Genomic DNA, 18,352 nt, shown 5'->3' on the forward strand with positions numbered 1-18,352 from the left:
TTTAAGAAAAAAAGATCCTGCAGGTATAAAACGCAAACTTTTCATTAAGAAAACAAAGAAAATTAAATATTCAGCCTTCTCTATCTATTCTACTTCGAAAGTATGTTTTTTATCTTCTTCTTTTTAGAACGTCCTTGATTTATCATTCATCCCATGCAAACATTGTGAAGTGTGCTATAAATCAAGGCTATAAAACTTTGAAACGGAAGCGAATGAAAGAGGAAATCAGATTTGTTTTGTCATTCCTCCCTGCGTTATTGTATTATATACATTTACATGAATAATTTATATATGTATATGTATATGTAAGTGTATATACATGTATATTTATAGTATATTGCAAAATCATGGTCATGAGCAATATTTAATAAAGTCATGTTCCAGAAAAATGAATAAAACCATGAAGTTGAAACAAAAAGTATTATAAGAATGAAAATTTGAAAATCCAGAAGAACGGGGGCCAATATAGGTATGTATTACACAAATTATATTGATAATGCATGGGGTGGATTACGCAATGTTTTATATATAATACAACATCATAACAGTTTCTTTAATACCCATATAGAAACCTGACAACGTGCTGAATGTTGAGACTTTCACTGAGAGCTCTGGTAGACCAATCGAAATTTCATATTTTCGTATTAAACAAACTTTTACCATCATCTGAACAAAAGCTTTTAGACAGGTTTAAGGTAAAAGAAAGGTTTAAAGAATTCTTTTTTTATGAACTGATATGCTCGAGTCACAATAAGGCTATGTTGTCCTTTTGTAAAGACATTGATCTAAATTTGCCACTCCGTACCCAGGAGATAAATTGGGATCAGATAGGATGATGAAAACTAAATTAATTTAGGCCTACAGAGAATTGAAAGAAGGAGAAGAAGAAGTGAAATAAATGTCAGAAGGGAAAGAAATCATGAAGAAAAAAAAAAGGATGTGAAAATAGGGGGCATTGCGAAAAGGTGAACGAGATTATAGAGGAAATGGAGATGAAGAAAAACGTATTTTTACATATTTTGTATCTGGGAGCATGTACTGTCTCCGTTCTGTGTATTTTTTTTGTTTTGTTGCTTTACTTGACTGCTACGAAAGTAAGCATGCATGGGACGGACGGCTTTAAGTCCTCTCCGAGTGACTTGGTAATGAGGATGAATGCCTTCCCAAAGGACACTAGCGCATCAAATCGTATTCGAACACGGGAGATCCCGTTTACATGACCAAACTGCTCTACATACTGGGCCATCGCGCCTCATCGATTTTTGCTAATAAATTCATGGTTTTAATCAGCCATATCTGGCATTCATTACAAGGTTCCCTTCGTATGACCATGCAATTTTTCTTTGTATGAAATCACCTCTCCTGAAAATTCCGACATAATGTCTTCCATGATAAAGATTCGAATAAATTATCGAGAATGAGAAAAGAAATTTCATCACGCCCCTCCATCGAACAGCTGATGATAGTAGTAAAAAGGGTGGATTTCTTTACCCCCTTGCTCCTCCAAGGGGACAAGGGGTTGCCCCCACTCCCTCTTGGTTGGTCTAAGGGGACATTATATATCATGCTCTTTGCCTCGTTGAATCTGTCGTCGTTTGTGTAATGGGTACTGGCGCTCGTAAAATTAGCGGAGCTATTAGGGTTCAATTGTAGGAAAAATTAGATCATAAATCTTATGTGTATACCGTGCATGTTCACGTTGAGGTTTTCATCTGTAATTTAGTCTCCCCCTCTCTCTCTCTCTCTCTCTTTATCTCTTCCCCACTCTCTCTCTCTCTCTCTCTCTCTCTTTCTCACTCTCTCTCTCTCATCCCACTTCATCCCCTCATTTCTTTCTCTTTCCCTTTAATACCTTTAATTGTCTTCCTCTTTCACCCTCTCTCTCTCTCTCTCTCTCTCTCTCTTTGTGTGATAATTTATTGTTGTTGTTGCGATAATAGAGTTATTTTGATCTGATATTATAGGATTTCCCGGCCAAATTCGCGAGTTTGTCATTCAAATTAACTAGTCTTGCGTTCAAATTCGACGGTTTTAGTGCAGTCAGGTATATCTCGGGTTTATATTCCCTTTTCCAGTTTTCAAATCTATGGAATTTTCGTTAGAATCTACGTATGTTTCATTCAAATTAATGAACAATGTGCTTCTTTCGCTATTTGGTCATTTGATTTGGCGCAACACGATTTTCTGACAACGCGACGGTGTTCTTCTAGCATTCTAATTTATTTGTAGCATTCAAATTAGCATTATGTACACTTAAATTGATGGTCAATATACATTTCTCGTTTATTACACACTTTTTATAGCTCATTCTTTTTCTTTCAAGATTGTTTTTTCATGTGTATTTCATCATATTTCATTTTCTTGCATTTATACACTTATACTTATTAGATTTATCTGATATTCATCAGCATTTAAGTTTGATTGTTAAGAAGAAAAAAACGACTTGCATCTACGGACCTGATGGTCTCAGTATATTTTTTAATATTCATGGAAGGAAGTTGTTTGTCTTATGTTTCATCATAAATTTATCATAATTTCATCATAATTTTATTATGGAAGAAGGGTACAATATTGTGACTGGGGTAGGGACTAGAGTCAACAATTTGAACATGATTCATTATTTAGCCATGTCTTTAGCAATCGATCTGCTGGCGGGCAAGTAAACTATGAAACTCTTTAAGAAAACAGAGGGGTGTGCTGGGTATAAGAGACGATGTGAATTACTTTTGTAAAATTTCGAGTCTGTAGTAAAAAGGGGGCGATTTAGGGTACCCCCACCTTTCCCAGGTATATGAACATGTCCGTGCAGAAATGCCATATCCCTTGATTTCGCCCCTTCTTTACTTTATGTCTGACTACACCCATCTGCATTGTCCTGATTAATAAATAAATGGAATAACAGCTTAGACCCCAATGGCAAATCATGCATTTTAACTGCATTAATTAAAAACTGTAAAGTTTGTTGCAATTCTTCCCCCTAACATTCCTAACTTGAATTAAAAAATATTACGAATACGAATGACAGGTGTTAATTTGAATGATAAAAATTACACTTCGACAAGTGAATATTAATTTGAATGCTAGTTGAGCAGTTTCTAAATTGAATGACAGATCTATGAAACCCTTCGACCAAAATCCTAAATCAAATACAAAACCTGGAAAATTGAATGATAATTGGCATGGCAAAGCCGATCTGCGCTAACTTAAATGCAAAGTAAATGAATTTGAATGACAAACACGCGAATTTGGCCGGGAAATCCTATATTAATCTTCATATCGGTTGTATAAATGATTATGATACGAATTTTAAAGTTAGATATCAAGGACAATTGATTGTATGAAAATAAATGTTTAATAATAAAGAATGAAACTATATGGGGGAAGTAAAATTGATGAACGAAAAAACATTTGTGATACAAAATAAACAACATGGATTAATCCTAAATCCTCTTTCATCTCTATTTTCCGTCACAGGTGTAGGTTGGGCAGTGCTGGTGATCGCCTGGTACGTCGGCTTCTCCTACAACGTCGTGATCTCCTGGTCGTTCTACTACCTCTTCGCGAGCTTCACCGGCGAGTTGCCATGGAGGTACTGCGACAAGGAGTGGAACACGCCCCTCTGTTTCGACGACACCATGAACGCTTCGTACGTCGAGATCGACGGCGTGTCCGTCTGGCTGAACTACTCCACCGGCAACGCACCGGCCAAGGAATACTTTGAGTAAGTAGCCGCCCCACCACCCCCCCCCCCCAAAAAAAAAATGTATTTTGTAAATTCGTGGGCATATTTTTAAAAAAATCGGTTAGTGAACTACATTTATTTAGGTGTGAATGTTTGCACATTTGAGTGGAGATGTCGTGGTATAGTGGTTCATTCACTTGACTCTTAATCCGCGGGTTGAGGGATCGAATCTCAATACGGCATTCATCCCTTTGGCAAGACATTAATACAAATTTGACATTTATTTCTTCAACCTGGTATAAATGGATACGCCGCTGTAAAAGATGACAGTTTTATTAATGCCAACTTGGTCTGCTTCTTCCTTTATGCCAAGTAAAATTGTTTCCGGGAGGAGGGCAGAATATCTGAAGGAGGAGGGAGGGGGTAAGAACCAGTAATTAATTTTGATTGACGCTACCTCTCTTTTTCTATATCCCCAGTCTCGAGATGCTGAGAAGGGATCGGAGTACTGGGCTCTTTGATCTAGCGGGGATGTCATGGCAACTGCCTCTCTGTCTCATCCTGGTCTTCATCATCCTTTACTTCTCCATCTGGAAAGGCGTCAAGACCTCAGGAAAGGTAGGTTTTATAAGCGTATACGGGGCGGGTGGGGAAGGGGAGAGGGCGGAGGGGCTGCAGCCCCCGATAATCGTGAAATTACCAATATTCATTCACTGGACATTTATTCAGTCACCAGCCGCCTTATAACTATTCGGGTAGTGAGGTGATCTATTTGTAATTTTTATATCTCAATTAGTGTAATTTTACTGGTTGCAGGACGAACTTTACTACATAGAAAATTATAACGAATTACATTCTAACAATGATAAGATGTCAACATTCTAGCAACATGAAAATTTTTCGGGCAAGCGCATATGATAGGTTTACATCAAAAGTCTAAATAGAGCCAAATGCAATTGATGGGCTACGGTGTACGTGGCCATATTTCCAAGAAATGCGTAACGCCCACAATTTCCGTTTTGCATTACATCTACAATAAAGATTGATGCGAACGCCCTAGTTTAATAGTATGATATGCACCGAACTCATTAAATGCGTATTTTCTGTGAAATCAAACCCATTTTTGTTTATAATTATGTCAACATACATTGAGTATGAATTATGAAGTGTCAAAATAGTGCCCGTCAAAGTAAAAGCAATGTTAAATGTTAAAACAAGAGCCAAAACATCATACCACAACGAAAGACAAGATTCTGAAGAAGGCAAGAAGCCAGGTCGTAAAAAACAAAAATTATCAACATATATAGATGTTGACGATTGATTTGTCCTTCAATAATGCTTTAAATAACTTAATAGGCCTAAAAATATTTATCACTTTGTAATAGTATAAAGTTTAGCCATAGGCCCGATTCACATCGTTGGGCTTAACGGCCTATTCTCGTGAAACTTAAAAATAACAGCGGAACAGGTTGTGATCAAAATTTTAAAGAGACGATTGGTACTGCAAAATTGCAAACAATGTTTCTCGCGCCTCGTTCGATTAGCTTCCGTTTTATTATCGTTTGATTTCGGCTTTCTGTTCATTCTTACGATTCATTTCGATGAGTGCAAGACGTTTTCGATGTTATTTGTCGGGAATACTTTTGTGATACTGCTTTCACTGAAGTGTAAATTCACATTATGTAGTTTTTGAAGGGTTCATAATTGTGTTAAAAGACATTGAGAAAGAAACAAATATAATTAACTCAATCGCAAAGACTTTCGAAAAATTATCGTGTGGAATTTTCACTAGCCTTTTCCATCACTGTCTTATTGAAACATGCGCACATTACAATTTCAATTTCAGTTTGGTTGATTTAATATTTTACATTCACTTTAATTCCATTAATTAAAAACAATGATCGATAAGAACGAAAAAATATTATTTCAATGGGTACAAAATACATAGAATGATATCAAGCCATGCATGAAAGTAATAATAGAGGTAGAATAACATTGGGAGAATAAAATTGCATGGTATTTAAACAAAAATCAGACAAATATATTTGCAAAGAAATAGGATTGAATTTTGTAAAGAGCTAGGCTTGTAAATTGAAGATTCCCATATAAATAAGAGCATGCTATTGTCCATGTCAATTATATTCAATAACAAAAAAGAATTGTATGTATTAGGGAGCCATCGGATGAATTACAATGTATGCATGTGTTCAGAAGGAACGTTTTTAATTTGCGTTTAAAGGTGTACAGCAATACAGGAATAACGCGTTATCTATTCCGAATATGATTTCTAAAGGTAGAATAGTGTATTGGAATTGCCCTTCACTTAATTTTTTTTTTCTTCAAAATTTATATTTTCTTTCTTGTAAAATGTAGACCAAAGCCCCCCCCCCCCCCTCCAGCAACAAAAAATGACGCTGATTTTTATGCAGTTATTATGGCTATGATATGAACTCGATAACGACCATGCCCGTTATGTTAACCACGCCCTTTATGTTGACCACACCCTTTACATGACAGGTGGTATGGGTGACCGCTACCCTCCCATACTTTGTTCTCACTATTCTGCTCATCCGTGGAGTCACCCTCCCCGGGGCTGGAAAAGGCATCAGGTATTACCTCTACCCCAATTTCGCACTTCTCGCCCAGCCCACGGTAAGTGTCTCACTCTAATTTTTACGCTTTAATATTAGCTGCATAAGTAAAACTATAGGGATAGGGAATCATCGACCCCCCCCCCCCCCCCCCCCAGTAAGAAAAAAATATCAAGAGATAGCATTATTCATTAGTGTTGAAAGGCCGAGGCGCCTTATAATCCTTGCAATTGAAATCTCGACTCCGAGCTCCCTGTTCCTGTCGAGAGTATAGCGCCATCTTGAGTTATTATGATGTTTCTTCCAAGGTTCAACTTTGATAACAAGATGAGAACCTTCAAATTTCAGACTATATTTTCGTGTTGTTTGTATTTTTGGTGCCACGCGAGTGGATCAATTTAATTTACGGGACAGATCGTTAGGAACATAGGGCCAAAATATTTTAGAACACTCAACACTCTCGAGTTGGGATAACAAGATTTGAATTAAATTGTAATTAGTAATTCTCATTTTTTAATTTTTTTTATTTAGGTCTGGATAGATGCAGCCGTGCAGATCTTCTATTCAATTGGAGCTGGGTTTGGAGTGCACATTGCTTTTGCTAGCTACAACAAATTCAATAGTAATGTTTATAGGTAAGACAATTTAGAAAAAGTTGCAAACATTTAGAAGATCAATTAATACTTCAAATAAGAGGGCATATTTGCCTGTACTTCGAATATCTTTTGTAATTAATCTGTGTTTGTTTACACAAAACAAAATACAATGTATTGGACGTATTAATGCTCCTAACCTGCCCCCCCCCCCCCCCTATTGAACAGAAGGAAATAGTTAGATAAGGCAAAAAAAACATCAAACGATTCAAACGAACCACTATGGAAACATGACGATAATGATAATGTATGAATGAAAATAGTTAATGAATGATAAAGTGCATATAATTTCATCTTCATGCACAATTCAAGCACTAAATATTATCTTAATAAATACATCTTATTGATCCTTTTGCTTTGTACGATCGACCTGCTTATATGAATAAAACCCTTCTGTTCTTATCTTTCGACAGAGATGCTATTTTTACGGCATCTATTAACTGTTTCACGAGTTTCTTCTCGGGATTCGCAGTCTTTTCGATTCTTGGGTATCTGTCTCACAAAACTGGTAAAGAAATATCAGAAGTTGCGACTGACGGTAAGAAGAATAATGCATATTAATATTAAAATGTAAAATGCAAACCATTAAGGCTCGTTCAGATATGAGGGGTAAACCGCGGCGGGGTATTTGTCCCTTCTTTTTTTTAATTGAAGGTCAACTTAGCTTTGGACCTTTGTTTCGCGCTTGTTATAAAGAAGGTGGAAAATGCGCAATTGCCATTAATTAAGAATTGTTTTTAAAAAAACGCCAACGTTTACCACGTCATGAATATCTGAACGAGCCCTAATTATAGACTGTTAATATTGGCAATATGGTCAATATTACGCGTATCTCTCCATACATTACTGTGCTGTAACTTTGTATTTAAAAGCTAGATTTTTAAATTTCAATCAATTTAAAATTTCTTTCAAAAAGCGTAGATTATTATTTTTTGTCCAGTTGCTTGAAACTTTTCTGTATGCTTATTATTATTTTTTTTTACATTATCGAAGACGATCACATATATTAATTTTGGCTGGCTATACTGATTAAAAAATCCCCGATGCATCGAGATGACGCAATTCAATTTCGAGTGGGTGAAAATGTGTCCCAAATATAACATTGCCTTGATTAATTCATACCCTAACCCATCTATAAATAATTTAAAAAAATGGCTCGTTGCCGAAGGAATGTTGTGCAATAGCATTCACAAGAAGTCAAAGAATACCAGGCCTTTGATCAAAGTACATCAAACAGTTTGAGGTTCAAATAAAATGACTCTTACATTTCATATATTTCAAAACACTTGGCGACCCGAAAGCCACTATCAGCATATAAGTAATTCTACATTGATGTAGTAACCTTGGGAATATTAAAATGCGATATTCGTTCACATAACTGAAACATTCTATTATATTTTATGTTGAATTTTTGATGTCATGTACTTTACATGTTTCGTTCAAAATGTATATTTTATGTACTTTTTATGTAATGTGGGAATTAAAGATTGAAACTAATAGAGAAGTTAAACGATTGATTATAATTTGTTCTGTTTATCAGGTCCCGGGTTGGTATTTACAGTTTACCCAGAAGCAATTGCGACGATACCCGGAGCGCCATTTTGGTCGATTATCTTTTACATCATGCTCATTACACTGGGGCTGGATAGTTCGGTATGTATAACGTTAGAATCTGATTTCATGTTCTTCTTCTTATTCCCATCATTAAAGTCATCCTTCTCCTTCTCACCCTCATCATCATTATATTCAGCAGCAAGAAAAACGTAGATTAATCTTCACAATCTATATTACCATCATCATCATTGTCTTCATCATCTTTATCATTATCAATATCATCATTTTTATCATCATCATCATGCACAATCATCTTTTTCTTCATCACAATCATCATCATCATCATCATCATTATCATCATCATTATTAATACCACTATTACCATCGCCATTGTCGTCCTCACCACCATGCTTATTGTCATCATGGTCAAAAATAATTTGAACAATAAAAATACTACCACCATCACTTAGGATGGTATGTTCTATAAAATTATTTATAAGTAAATGAAACATCGAATTTCATGATCTATTTGTTTTTAAATCCCAATCTAGTTTGGCGGTACGGAGGCCATCGTCACTGGGTTGGTCGACCAGTTCCCCAAATTCTTTAAAAAAAGGCGAGAGTACCTGGTCCTCGCCATCGTTGTCTCTTTCTTTTTCTTCACCCTCATCAACGTCACATACGGGGGCATATACGTCTTCCATCTGGAGAACGAGTACGCTGCGTCGACGTCGCTTCTCTTCGTGGTCGCCATAGAAGTTTTTGCGGTAGCCTGGTTTTATGGTAAGTCACTTGTCAGTCCGAACTATACTTTTTGATATGACTATGGCCCATCGAGATCAGCGTTGCCTGCATGTATTGTTCAAAAGGTTGAACATTAACCAATCAGAATCGTCGTTTTAACTTTACAATATTGATGATCACAAACCTGTGAGTTACGGAGTCTTTAAAGCGGTCCTGAGCGAAAGGTAAACAAAACATGACAAGACTGATATAGTTCATCTGGAAATACCAAAAGATACCAACATGGCATAGAATGTATTTCTTTCTTGAATCATTGATGGGTTCGCGAAATATAAAATGCCGCCCTCTCTGTCTACACCCGAGAGACATAGCTTGTGAACTTATTCCTAGAAACTTTAGCACCTTCGTTGAAACACGACAAAGTTTGCGAGGATTCTTTATCGTATACTGTACATAATATTCTTTATCTGTTAAAAATAATATTGGAAAAAGATAAAAGTATATTCATGGAGAAAAAAAAGGAGAGTAGATAAGTTTTTATGATTAGAAATTGACATGTGTTCACAGATATCATTTTTTTTTTGGGGGGGGGGGGGTTATAAATCGTCAGAATTAACTGATCTTTTTTTTGCTTCATCGCATCAAGTGTTGACCCATGACCTTTGCCATTTCTTGCTTATTTATCTCCACTTTAGGGGTCAATCGGTTTGCAAGGGATATACAAGAAATGATCGGTTTTCTTCCTAGTATTGTCTGGAGGATCTGTTGGAAATTCGTCTCAACTACCTTTGTCTTTGTAAGTAGATTTATCCTACATTTTCATCATTCTCAGAACACAATTGTCCGAGATTTAAAGTGACTCGTAACATTGTTGAAGGTTGATGAAAAAACTGCGTAATTTTTGTATGAAATGTTACTTATCATATTCTCTCTAATGTACTAACCCTCTAACATGCACCAAATCCTGAAAAAATTCTCAAACTAAAAGATATTTATGGTTTTCTTTGAAGGCGTCACTGTACGAAACCCTCTAATAGTAAATTCTCCCAACCTTTTTGGAATTTTCCCAACCGATTTTCATGAAATAAGACATAAAACAGGCTTTTCATCAAATGTCTGGAATGGTATACAGAGCCAACTTATTGCTTTGTGACGATTTTCATTCATCTAAAATGTAATTAAATTTTAATAATATAGATGGGCAAATTAAGGAATCGATCAGATCAGTTTTTCCCAATTTGTATCATTTATAATAGTCTGTTTCTACTCAAACTTTCAGATTATCTTTAATTGTACATTTAGCATTGAAGTCACTACCTTAGCACCACTATCTCTCATCTGAACAATGTTACCTATTGCAGCATGCAGAAAGTTCATCACTTCATTCATTCTCTTCAAATCAATTCTTTCTCCATCAGGTGATGTTCATAGTGAGTATGGTTTTATCAACGCCGCTGGTCTATGATGAATATACCTATCCTCAATGGGGTAACGTGTTAGCATGGTTATTTGCTGCATCCTCTATGATCATAGTACCCATTGGTGTTGTCTACCAGCTGATAGTGGCCCCTGGATCGGGTCTAAAAGAGGTGAGTGGTTTGAGAAGTATAGTACTCATAATTATTATTTTATTAAATATATATTTTTAAATTTATTATTATTATTATTTATTTTTTTTAATTTATTATTATTATTATTATTATTATTATTATTATTATTATTATTATTATTATTATATATATATATATATATATATATATATATTTTTTTTTTTGTTTTTTTTTTTTTGGGGGGGGGGTGACATGCTGTCGAGTAATAGCAATTCCAATTGCTTTTTTCACCCTTGACCAGCAGATTGTATCCTTCTCTCTCTCTCCTCAACTTTCCTAAAGCTGTGTGTATGTATTATGAAATTTCTGTGCATTATCGTATTGTTATAGTCATTGTATGTTTCCCGATCGGTCAAATAATGATAATAATAATAATCTCTTGGCAAGATATTAATCTACATTTGTCAGACTCCTTCCAGGTGAGGTAAAAGGGAACCTGGTAGGAAGAAATTCCTTGAATGCTTGGGCACCTTTTTATGGTAGCTCAGTCGGCTAAAGCCGGGGTAATGATTAAGATTGGAGAGACCTCATGGGGAACAGTATGAATGTACTGAGGTGGCTACCCTGGGTACAAAAGCCATATTATTATTATTATCATTATTATTATTATTATTATCTGACAGCTGGCAGTGGCCCCCAGGATCTGGTTTGAAAAATGGGAGGGGCAATAACTCTTAACTTTGACGTATTGCCTAAAACCAAATAAGGCATAAGCCTACCTTAAATGCACGCCTTGTGTTCCTCCCCTGGTGCCACGTGCTCCTATGCCCTTCAAATTTTAGAAAGAAAACAAAATAAAAGAAGAAAGGAAAAAAGCATATGAAGGATTTTTATAAGATTTGGGGAGGAGGTGTCAATTTTTTTCTCTCCAAAATTATGACACTCAATATTTTCGATTAGTATAAACCGAATGATAATTTATTGGCAAGCATTTTCAAAGTTATGTGTCCTTACATCACCACTCGCGCATCATGCAGCTGGTGATGCATTGTGGGAACCGGTTGTCCACACATCGGGACAGTGTGAGCAGCAGATGGCAGTATACGTAAATCTGAAGTAGAATCCCCTGCCTTTAAAAAATCTCAATATTATACCTATTCTCCATTATCTCTTGCCTCTATCCCTAGAAATTCGCCTACGCTATCACACCACGCGCAGAGCACGATATGATAAGGGAAAAGGGAGAAGTCACAAGATTCAAGGTAAATATTCTTATCAAGATGTTTCTTTTAACTCGTTACTCACAAAACAGAGTTGTACTTTTATTTTAAAAGGCATAAAAGGTTGATTCAAATCATTCTTATTTTCAATTATCAGGGAGATTTATGAAAAGTCTAAAATATTTGAATGTTTGCTTTTGAATATATGTATTTTAAGGCTACAAATGGCTCTCCGTAATGTTTAAGTCCAACTTAGAGTTAAGTTTGTCTTTGTAAAACTTTGTAAAACACCCCTCAGGGACATATTAATTTAAGTTCCATCCAAAATATTTGGTATCAATAGAGATTTACGACTTTATCAAAGGGCATTACCGCATCGACTTGGTTTCGAATATGGAACATTCTACATGTAGTTGCGAGACCACTGCTCTCCCACTAGTGAGCCGTAAAAAAACATAAATATGTCTACTAATTTGCTTGCTTGTTCGTTTGTTTGGTTGTTTTACCTGACTGCTTAGAAAGTATATGTGTATGCATGTGAGTAAGCAAACTGATGGCCGATGGCTTTAAGTCCTCTCTTGGGGATTTGATAATGAGGATTAATGCCTTACAAAAGGGCACTAGTGCATTAACTTGGTTTCGAATTCGGGACCTCCCGGTAACGAGACCACTGCTCTACCACTCAACCATTGTGCCTCCCTAGATTTTGATTAAGTTTTGATTGGCGAGGATAAAGTCGCTTTTCTAATATAATGTTTCCATGAAATTGTTACAATCACCAAATTGAATAATTTATCTTTCTTTTTGTTCGCAAGGCAAAACATTGGCTGTCTATTTAGGACGGTTGGACTCAGTCAAGAGGAACTAGAATCATTTCGCCATCGGATCCATTCGGCCCATACATTTGTGAGCGAGTCGCCCGTATCCTGAGCAACTCGGCCCTAAACTCTGGCAAATGACGCAGATTGTGCATGCATGCCACACTGCAACATAATTATAACTGTTGGGGGGGGGGGGGTTGCTCTAAATATCTTATACAGAGGAAACAAACATTCTTTGTTGGATAGATGATCGTTAAAATGCAATTCCTTGGACCTCTGTGGTCGGGATTCTGATATGCATGTATAGATTTTTTTTTTTAAACGCTCTGAGAATATAGATATACTATATACGAGAAAAGTTTTTTTTCCGGGAAAAGATTTTGAGACTCAATTCAACCTCGTCTATCTACACAAACACCATCAAAATCATCGAATTATTCACATTTATGTTATTAATTTGTTTTCTTTTTTCTATCGAATATGACAATAAAACAAGATTACAGTTAACCATTTCATCATTTTCCATCTGGGTTTCGACCCCAGATAGAAGCGTAAAGGCTCGTGAAAAACAATTTGAAAAGGTTGTAAATGTATGTCCACAATTGTTCAGGTATGACGCAACACATCTATGGCGGCTTATTAATGATGACGTAAAATGTTATATCTTATATCAGCTCAGTGAATACGCACAAGTCCTTTGTCCAAGTAACAAACAACAAAAAACCGTGGCGGCTTATTTGCGGCGATCTACCGCGTCATATCGTCATATCGTCATATCATGTCTTTACACTGATAACTACAGGGTAGTTTTATGGTACTCAGTGGCAACACTTATTGACATTATTAGCTTGAAACCTTCAGCTATGAGATTCAAAACTTCTTCAGAACGGAGCTTGCTTCTGTAAAAAAATATTATTCAAAATTTGGGGGAGATGATACAGTTTTCCTCAAAACTGTTTGGAATATTATACCCACAAAACAAAAATCAACATAAAATACGGTAGTTGCTATTTTTGAAAAATAAACCTAATTCAATTTCCCAGTCTCATATCCGAAAAATACTGTAAAAATCCTTTTTTTATTATTTTTTTTTATTATTCAGTTATATTTGCGCGCAGAAAGAGACTTTATAAACAACAATTTCCGTGACGTGCAAATATTTGTTAAAGTTATACTAGAAAGAAGGAAAAAAGGATATAGATATTCATGGCGGTGTTAGAAATGTAAAATCTTTTAACATGCATTTTTTGTTTCTGTGTACAACTTCTAAAAGGATTATATATATAAATGAGCGCTTTAGATATTTAGATTAGTCTCTGAAAACAAATTTTACCAGCCACTAAGGTAAATTATGTCAGGCTTTCCTATCATAATTTGTTTAGTTTTGACATTCGGCTGGCAAAACGTATTGTATCGATAACTACATGTATTTCAAGATAGTAGGGTACAGTGTATTATCAAAAGTAAAGAAAATCATTTGCAAAGCAGTACTGGCAACAACAGTCATTCCAAAAATCATTACTCTTGAAAATGTTGTAAACGTTGTTGTCTTTATCTATAATATATATCATTGTCTTTGCGAGAGAAAAACACAATTTTTTTTAACTTTCTTGTTTCGTTAATTTGATCCTGGTTTCAACTTTTGGTTTTCATGAAGAATGAATGAAATATTCATAAGTTATATATTTCTCTTATGTGCATATTGTTGATTTCTACTTTTAGCCATGAAAACGAGAGAGAAAGAGAGACAGAGAGACAGAGAGAGAGAGAGAGAAAGACAGAGAGAGAGAGAGAGAGAGGGGGGGGGGGGGGGGAGATCGAGAGATCGATCGTTAGAGGGGAAGCCCACCCTAATATGTAGTTGATTTTAAATAGAAGCAGAACATGAGAGAAACAGATTTATGGAAGTTTGGCAAAATCCGATAACGAAAAATAAGAAAGTTATGATTTGTGTTGTATTATATTTTATGTAACACTAGGTTCTCTCCAATGTGCTCCATACTGAAATTTCATAAACTTTCATTTTTCAGTTAATAATGACGGAATAAATTTGTTTCATACAAGGGTTGTATAGAAACAAATTTGCAATAATTGTATTTAGGGTGCATGGGGGGCATGTATGACTGAAATTTCTGATTTTTGCAGTACAGAGCAAATGGAAGGGAACCTACAGCAAAATACGTCACATAGTTGCCAATATTTATGTTTGATCGATCGCAACCTCAACAATTCGTAACTTTCTTATTTTCAATCGGATTTTGCTCAAACTTTCACTGATGTGTTCTTGTAATATTTCTGCTTCTATTAAAACCAACTTAATATCAGGATGGACTTCTCTTTCAAGTGCCTTTCCACACTCTCATTTGATCATGAATGACTTGCTGCAGTTTCTTCCACAAAATGCTTGATTGTTTAAAGATGCAAATTTAGTCTAGTCAAAGTTGAATCATCTTGAAGCCATAAGTTTAGTACTAAGCGTGCACTATTTATACCAAAAATTCTGATGGTAAAAGTTTGCAATTGATTTTCATACCTATCTTCCTTATTTCTGTTATATTCCGCAGAGCAAATTAACAATTTCCTAATTACGGGATGGCCAGCAAACATGTATTGAGTAGCAAAGTACTTATAGCTATGAACATATACATCATTAATCATCTTCTGATATTTTGTTGCATTTTGACATTCCGATAACACCATGTATTTATTGAATATATTGTGTAAAGCTTTAGATAATTTACGGTGTTTGTAAGAGTATTTATGTTAAAGTAGCGCTTTTTTTTCTTGTAAATTTTGATGCATCTTATCGGGGTCAGACTTCGTTAAAAAAAGGGCGCTCACAGTTGCACACATTTACTGGAATTATAATAAATACATTTTTATCATCAGCCCCTAACGGTGCACATAATAGAACATGTCAGCGATTGTGTTTCTGGGCAAATGATTAAAAAGGTGTTTTCAAACGAATCGGTAAAATGAAGAAAAAAATTACAAAGTGAAACCCCAAAATCAGAATCGTCCTTTCGAAAGTATAAATCTCACAACTCTTGAACATATTTCCTTAGACCGTTGTATTTCTTGGAGGGGTTATTGAAATTACTTTCTGAGGTATATAAGACAAAGATATATATATATATATATATATATATATATATATATATATATATATATATATATATATATATAGAAAAAATTCCTCCAAAGTTTAACCTTGATCTGTGTTTTCTTTTAATGTATTTTGTATAAATTTTTACATTACATTGTATGTAATTGAGAATGTGAATAGTAACGTACTAATAATGTATATACCAATGTTTTGTATTTCAATTTTAATAAAATATGAATTATCTGACCTTAAATATCTGATTCGATTTCTCTTTCATTGTGTCTAATCTGATTTATATGAAGAGCTGGGGCTATATCAAATGAAGAAAAAAGCTTCAAGTGAAAATGTTTGCGATTTTTCGGGGAAAGTGTAAAAATATGGCTGGTTTCCTATGCTTTAATCATAAGTACTCTGTATTACAACCACCGTTCTTTTCTTCTTCTTCTACTTTCTCTTCTACTTCCTCTTCTACTTCTTCTTCTTCTTCTCTCTCTCTCTGAAACTCTCAATCCTGACATTCTCCCCCTTTCTCCCTCCCATCTCTTTTTTGTGTCCCACCTCTCTCTCTCTCTCTCTCTCTCTCTCTCACACACACACACACACACACACACACCTTCTTTCGCTCTCTCTCATTCTCTCTCTCTCTCTTTCATTTTCTCTCTCTCCCTCTCTTTCTCACTTTCTCTCTCTCTCCCCCCTCTCTCTCTCTCTCTCTCTCTCTCAATCAGTAGGATGCCATCAGTTGTAATTAGTGTTTATCTATAACATCAGCTGGACAGGGCATTCAGTTTTTCCTGTTGATCGTCCGTTTCATAACCATCACCCGTTACCTTGCCCCTATCCCCAAGTCCAGTCAAGTTCTTCGCCCTGCCAAGGTCGCGCAGTTTTTTAATAAATATTTTGACCCCTGACACAGGAAACATCCATCTAGGGGTCCTAGCTGCTCTTCGGGGCGTCAAAAACCTGTTTGCACATGTAAATCAGCAACAAGAATTAAACAAAAAAGCGATAATTTGTCATTTAAGCTGGTCGTATTTTCGTATAAAGCCTTCAAAAACCCACCGTAGACATACCGCGAATTTTTGAAAATTGTCGATGAATGTTGTTTACTTTATGTCAACCGCGGATGAGAAGAAAACAACTTCATGGAGAGGTCACTATAATGTTCGCCACTTTGAATGGTGGTGAAATGGGAATATCTGCCAGTGGCACTGACAACTTGCCAATTTGGACGTATTTTGGCTTGCTGGTCGTTGAGGATCATTTAAGGCAGGATATTCAACTAATGAATTGTTAACTCGGGAGATGACTTATAATTTCATTTCTATATTCTGCAACTTATTAAATTTGCAAGTACTACTGTTTGACATCTGTATTGGGAGTTTAAAATTTCAGTCAACAAAAGAGAGAGCAAAATGGCGGGAAACCAAAAGACCTTCTGGAGGACCCCCATCGCTGTCGACGGTTTTGTTTCCTCGTTTGTCATACTCTCCAGCGAGCGTGGGCCCAGCGTAGGTTTGAAAAAATACTGAGAACTTAAGGAAGTTTGATAATAACCCTTACAAGTTAAAGAACGAGTAACGTGCCTTCGTTAATTTGTTTTTCTTAGAGGGTATCCTGAATACATGGAATGTTGCTTGGATCAAAATCAATTTCCCTAGCATGAATTTCTTCGTTTCTATCCACCTGTAAGCAACATCACATCAAATCTGAGGTCAATTTTCTTGAGCGTGTCAAACAGTTGACGTTAGAGAGATCGAAATCTTCTCCGTTTCCGCGAAGAACAATGCCAAGGATCTTTATTAGCGTAAGAACCCATCAAAATGCTGGCTCGGTGAACCTGGAGAATCATTCGTGTGGCTGTTTGTGATCACTCTGTTCTCGCCCAGGATCAGTGGTTCCTGGATGAACTCCTCAGAGACCATACCCCTGGTATCCGCAGGGAACCAGAACGGAGATGCTGATTGAAAACTTGGCAACATGACCAGCTTAGAGGTGCCTTCGAGATAACCGAGCAGATAAGCAACGGTCCTTTTGGTTTCTGTGATGATAAACGTGGTACAAAGAGTGGGAGAATGAACAAACAAATAACGCGATTGTTTTGTAACTTCCAAGTAAAACAAAGAATATAAATATTGCGCAAAACGCGCCAAATATGATTTCCTGTCGAGAACGTCCAAAGCAGTGTGCATCCAAACTCAGGTAGTCATAACTAATCCCTGAGGTTACCACTCTAGCTCTTTGCGACATTGTGTTTTCAGGTTTCATCTCTGGACCTTGTCTCGGTGGCGCCTGAACATGATCAGGGCTTAAACTGGACGAGAACAGGTCACAAAACCTTTTCAATCTCATCAACATCGAACACCGTCTTGATTCAATATTGTCTTGTGAAATTTTGATGAAAAAATCAGATCACTTCTGCTTCGCAAAG

General features: G+C 36.0%; 1 protein-coding gene across 2 annotated transcripts in view; it reads left to right on the forward strand.

The window, feature by feature from the left end:
* Window positions 1-14,280, forward strand: part of LOC105445726 (sodium-dependent noradrenaline transporter-like) — a 48,480-nt gene extending 34,200 nt beyond the window's left edge. For both annotated transcript variants that reach the window (XM_030975931.1, XM_030975932.1), the window contains exons 4-14: window positions 3,475-3,721; window positions 4,162-4,300; window positions 6,200-6,334; window positions 6,805-6,908; window positions 7,340-7,464; window positions 8,467-8,579; window positions 9,032-9,263; window positions 9,920-10,020; window positions 10,643-10,813; window positions 11,962-12,036; window positions 12,810-14,280. In XM_030975931.1, the coding sequence (XP_030831791.1) occupies window positions 3,475-3,721; window positions 4,162-4,300; window positions 6,200-6,334; window positions 6,805-6,908; window positions 7,340-7,464; window positions 8,467-8,579; window positions 9,032-9,263; window positions 9,920-10,020; window positions 10,643-10,813; window positions 11,962-12,036; window positions 12,810-12,833 (1,466 nt within the window). In that variant the 3' untranslated portion in view covers window positions 12,834-14,280. The remainder of the gene's footprint in view (window positions 1-3,474; window positions 3,722-4,161; window positions 4,301-6,199; window positions 6,335-6,804; window positions 6,909-7,339; window positions 7,465-8,466; window positions 8,580-9,031; window positions 9,264-9,919; window positions 10,021-10,642; window positions 10,814-11,961; window positions 12,037-12,809) is intronic.
* The last annotated feature ends 4,072 nt before the right edge of the window (window positions 14,281-18,352 follow it).

The sequence above is a fragment of the Strongylocentrotus purpuratus genome, unplaced genomic scaffold, assembly GCF_000002235.5.
Source record: "Strongylocentrotus purpuratus isolate Spur 01 unplaced genomic scaffold, Spur_5.0 spur5_scaffold_8, whole genome shotgun sequence".
In the NCBI taxonomy this organism is placed as follows: Eukaryota; Metazoa; Echinodermata; class Echinoidea; order Camarodonta; family Strongylocentrotidae; genus Strongylocentrotus; species Strongylocentrotus purpuratus.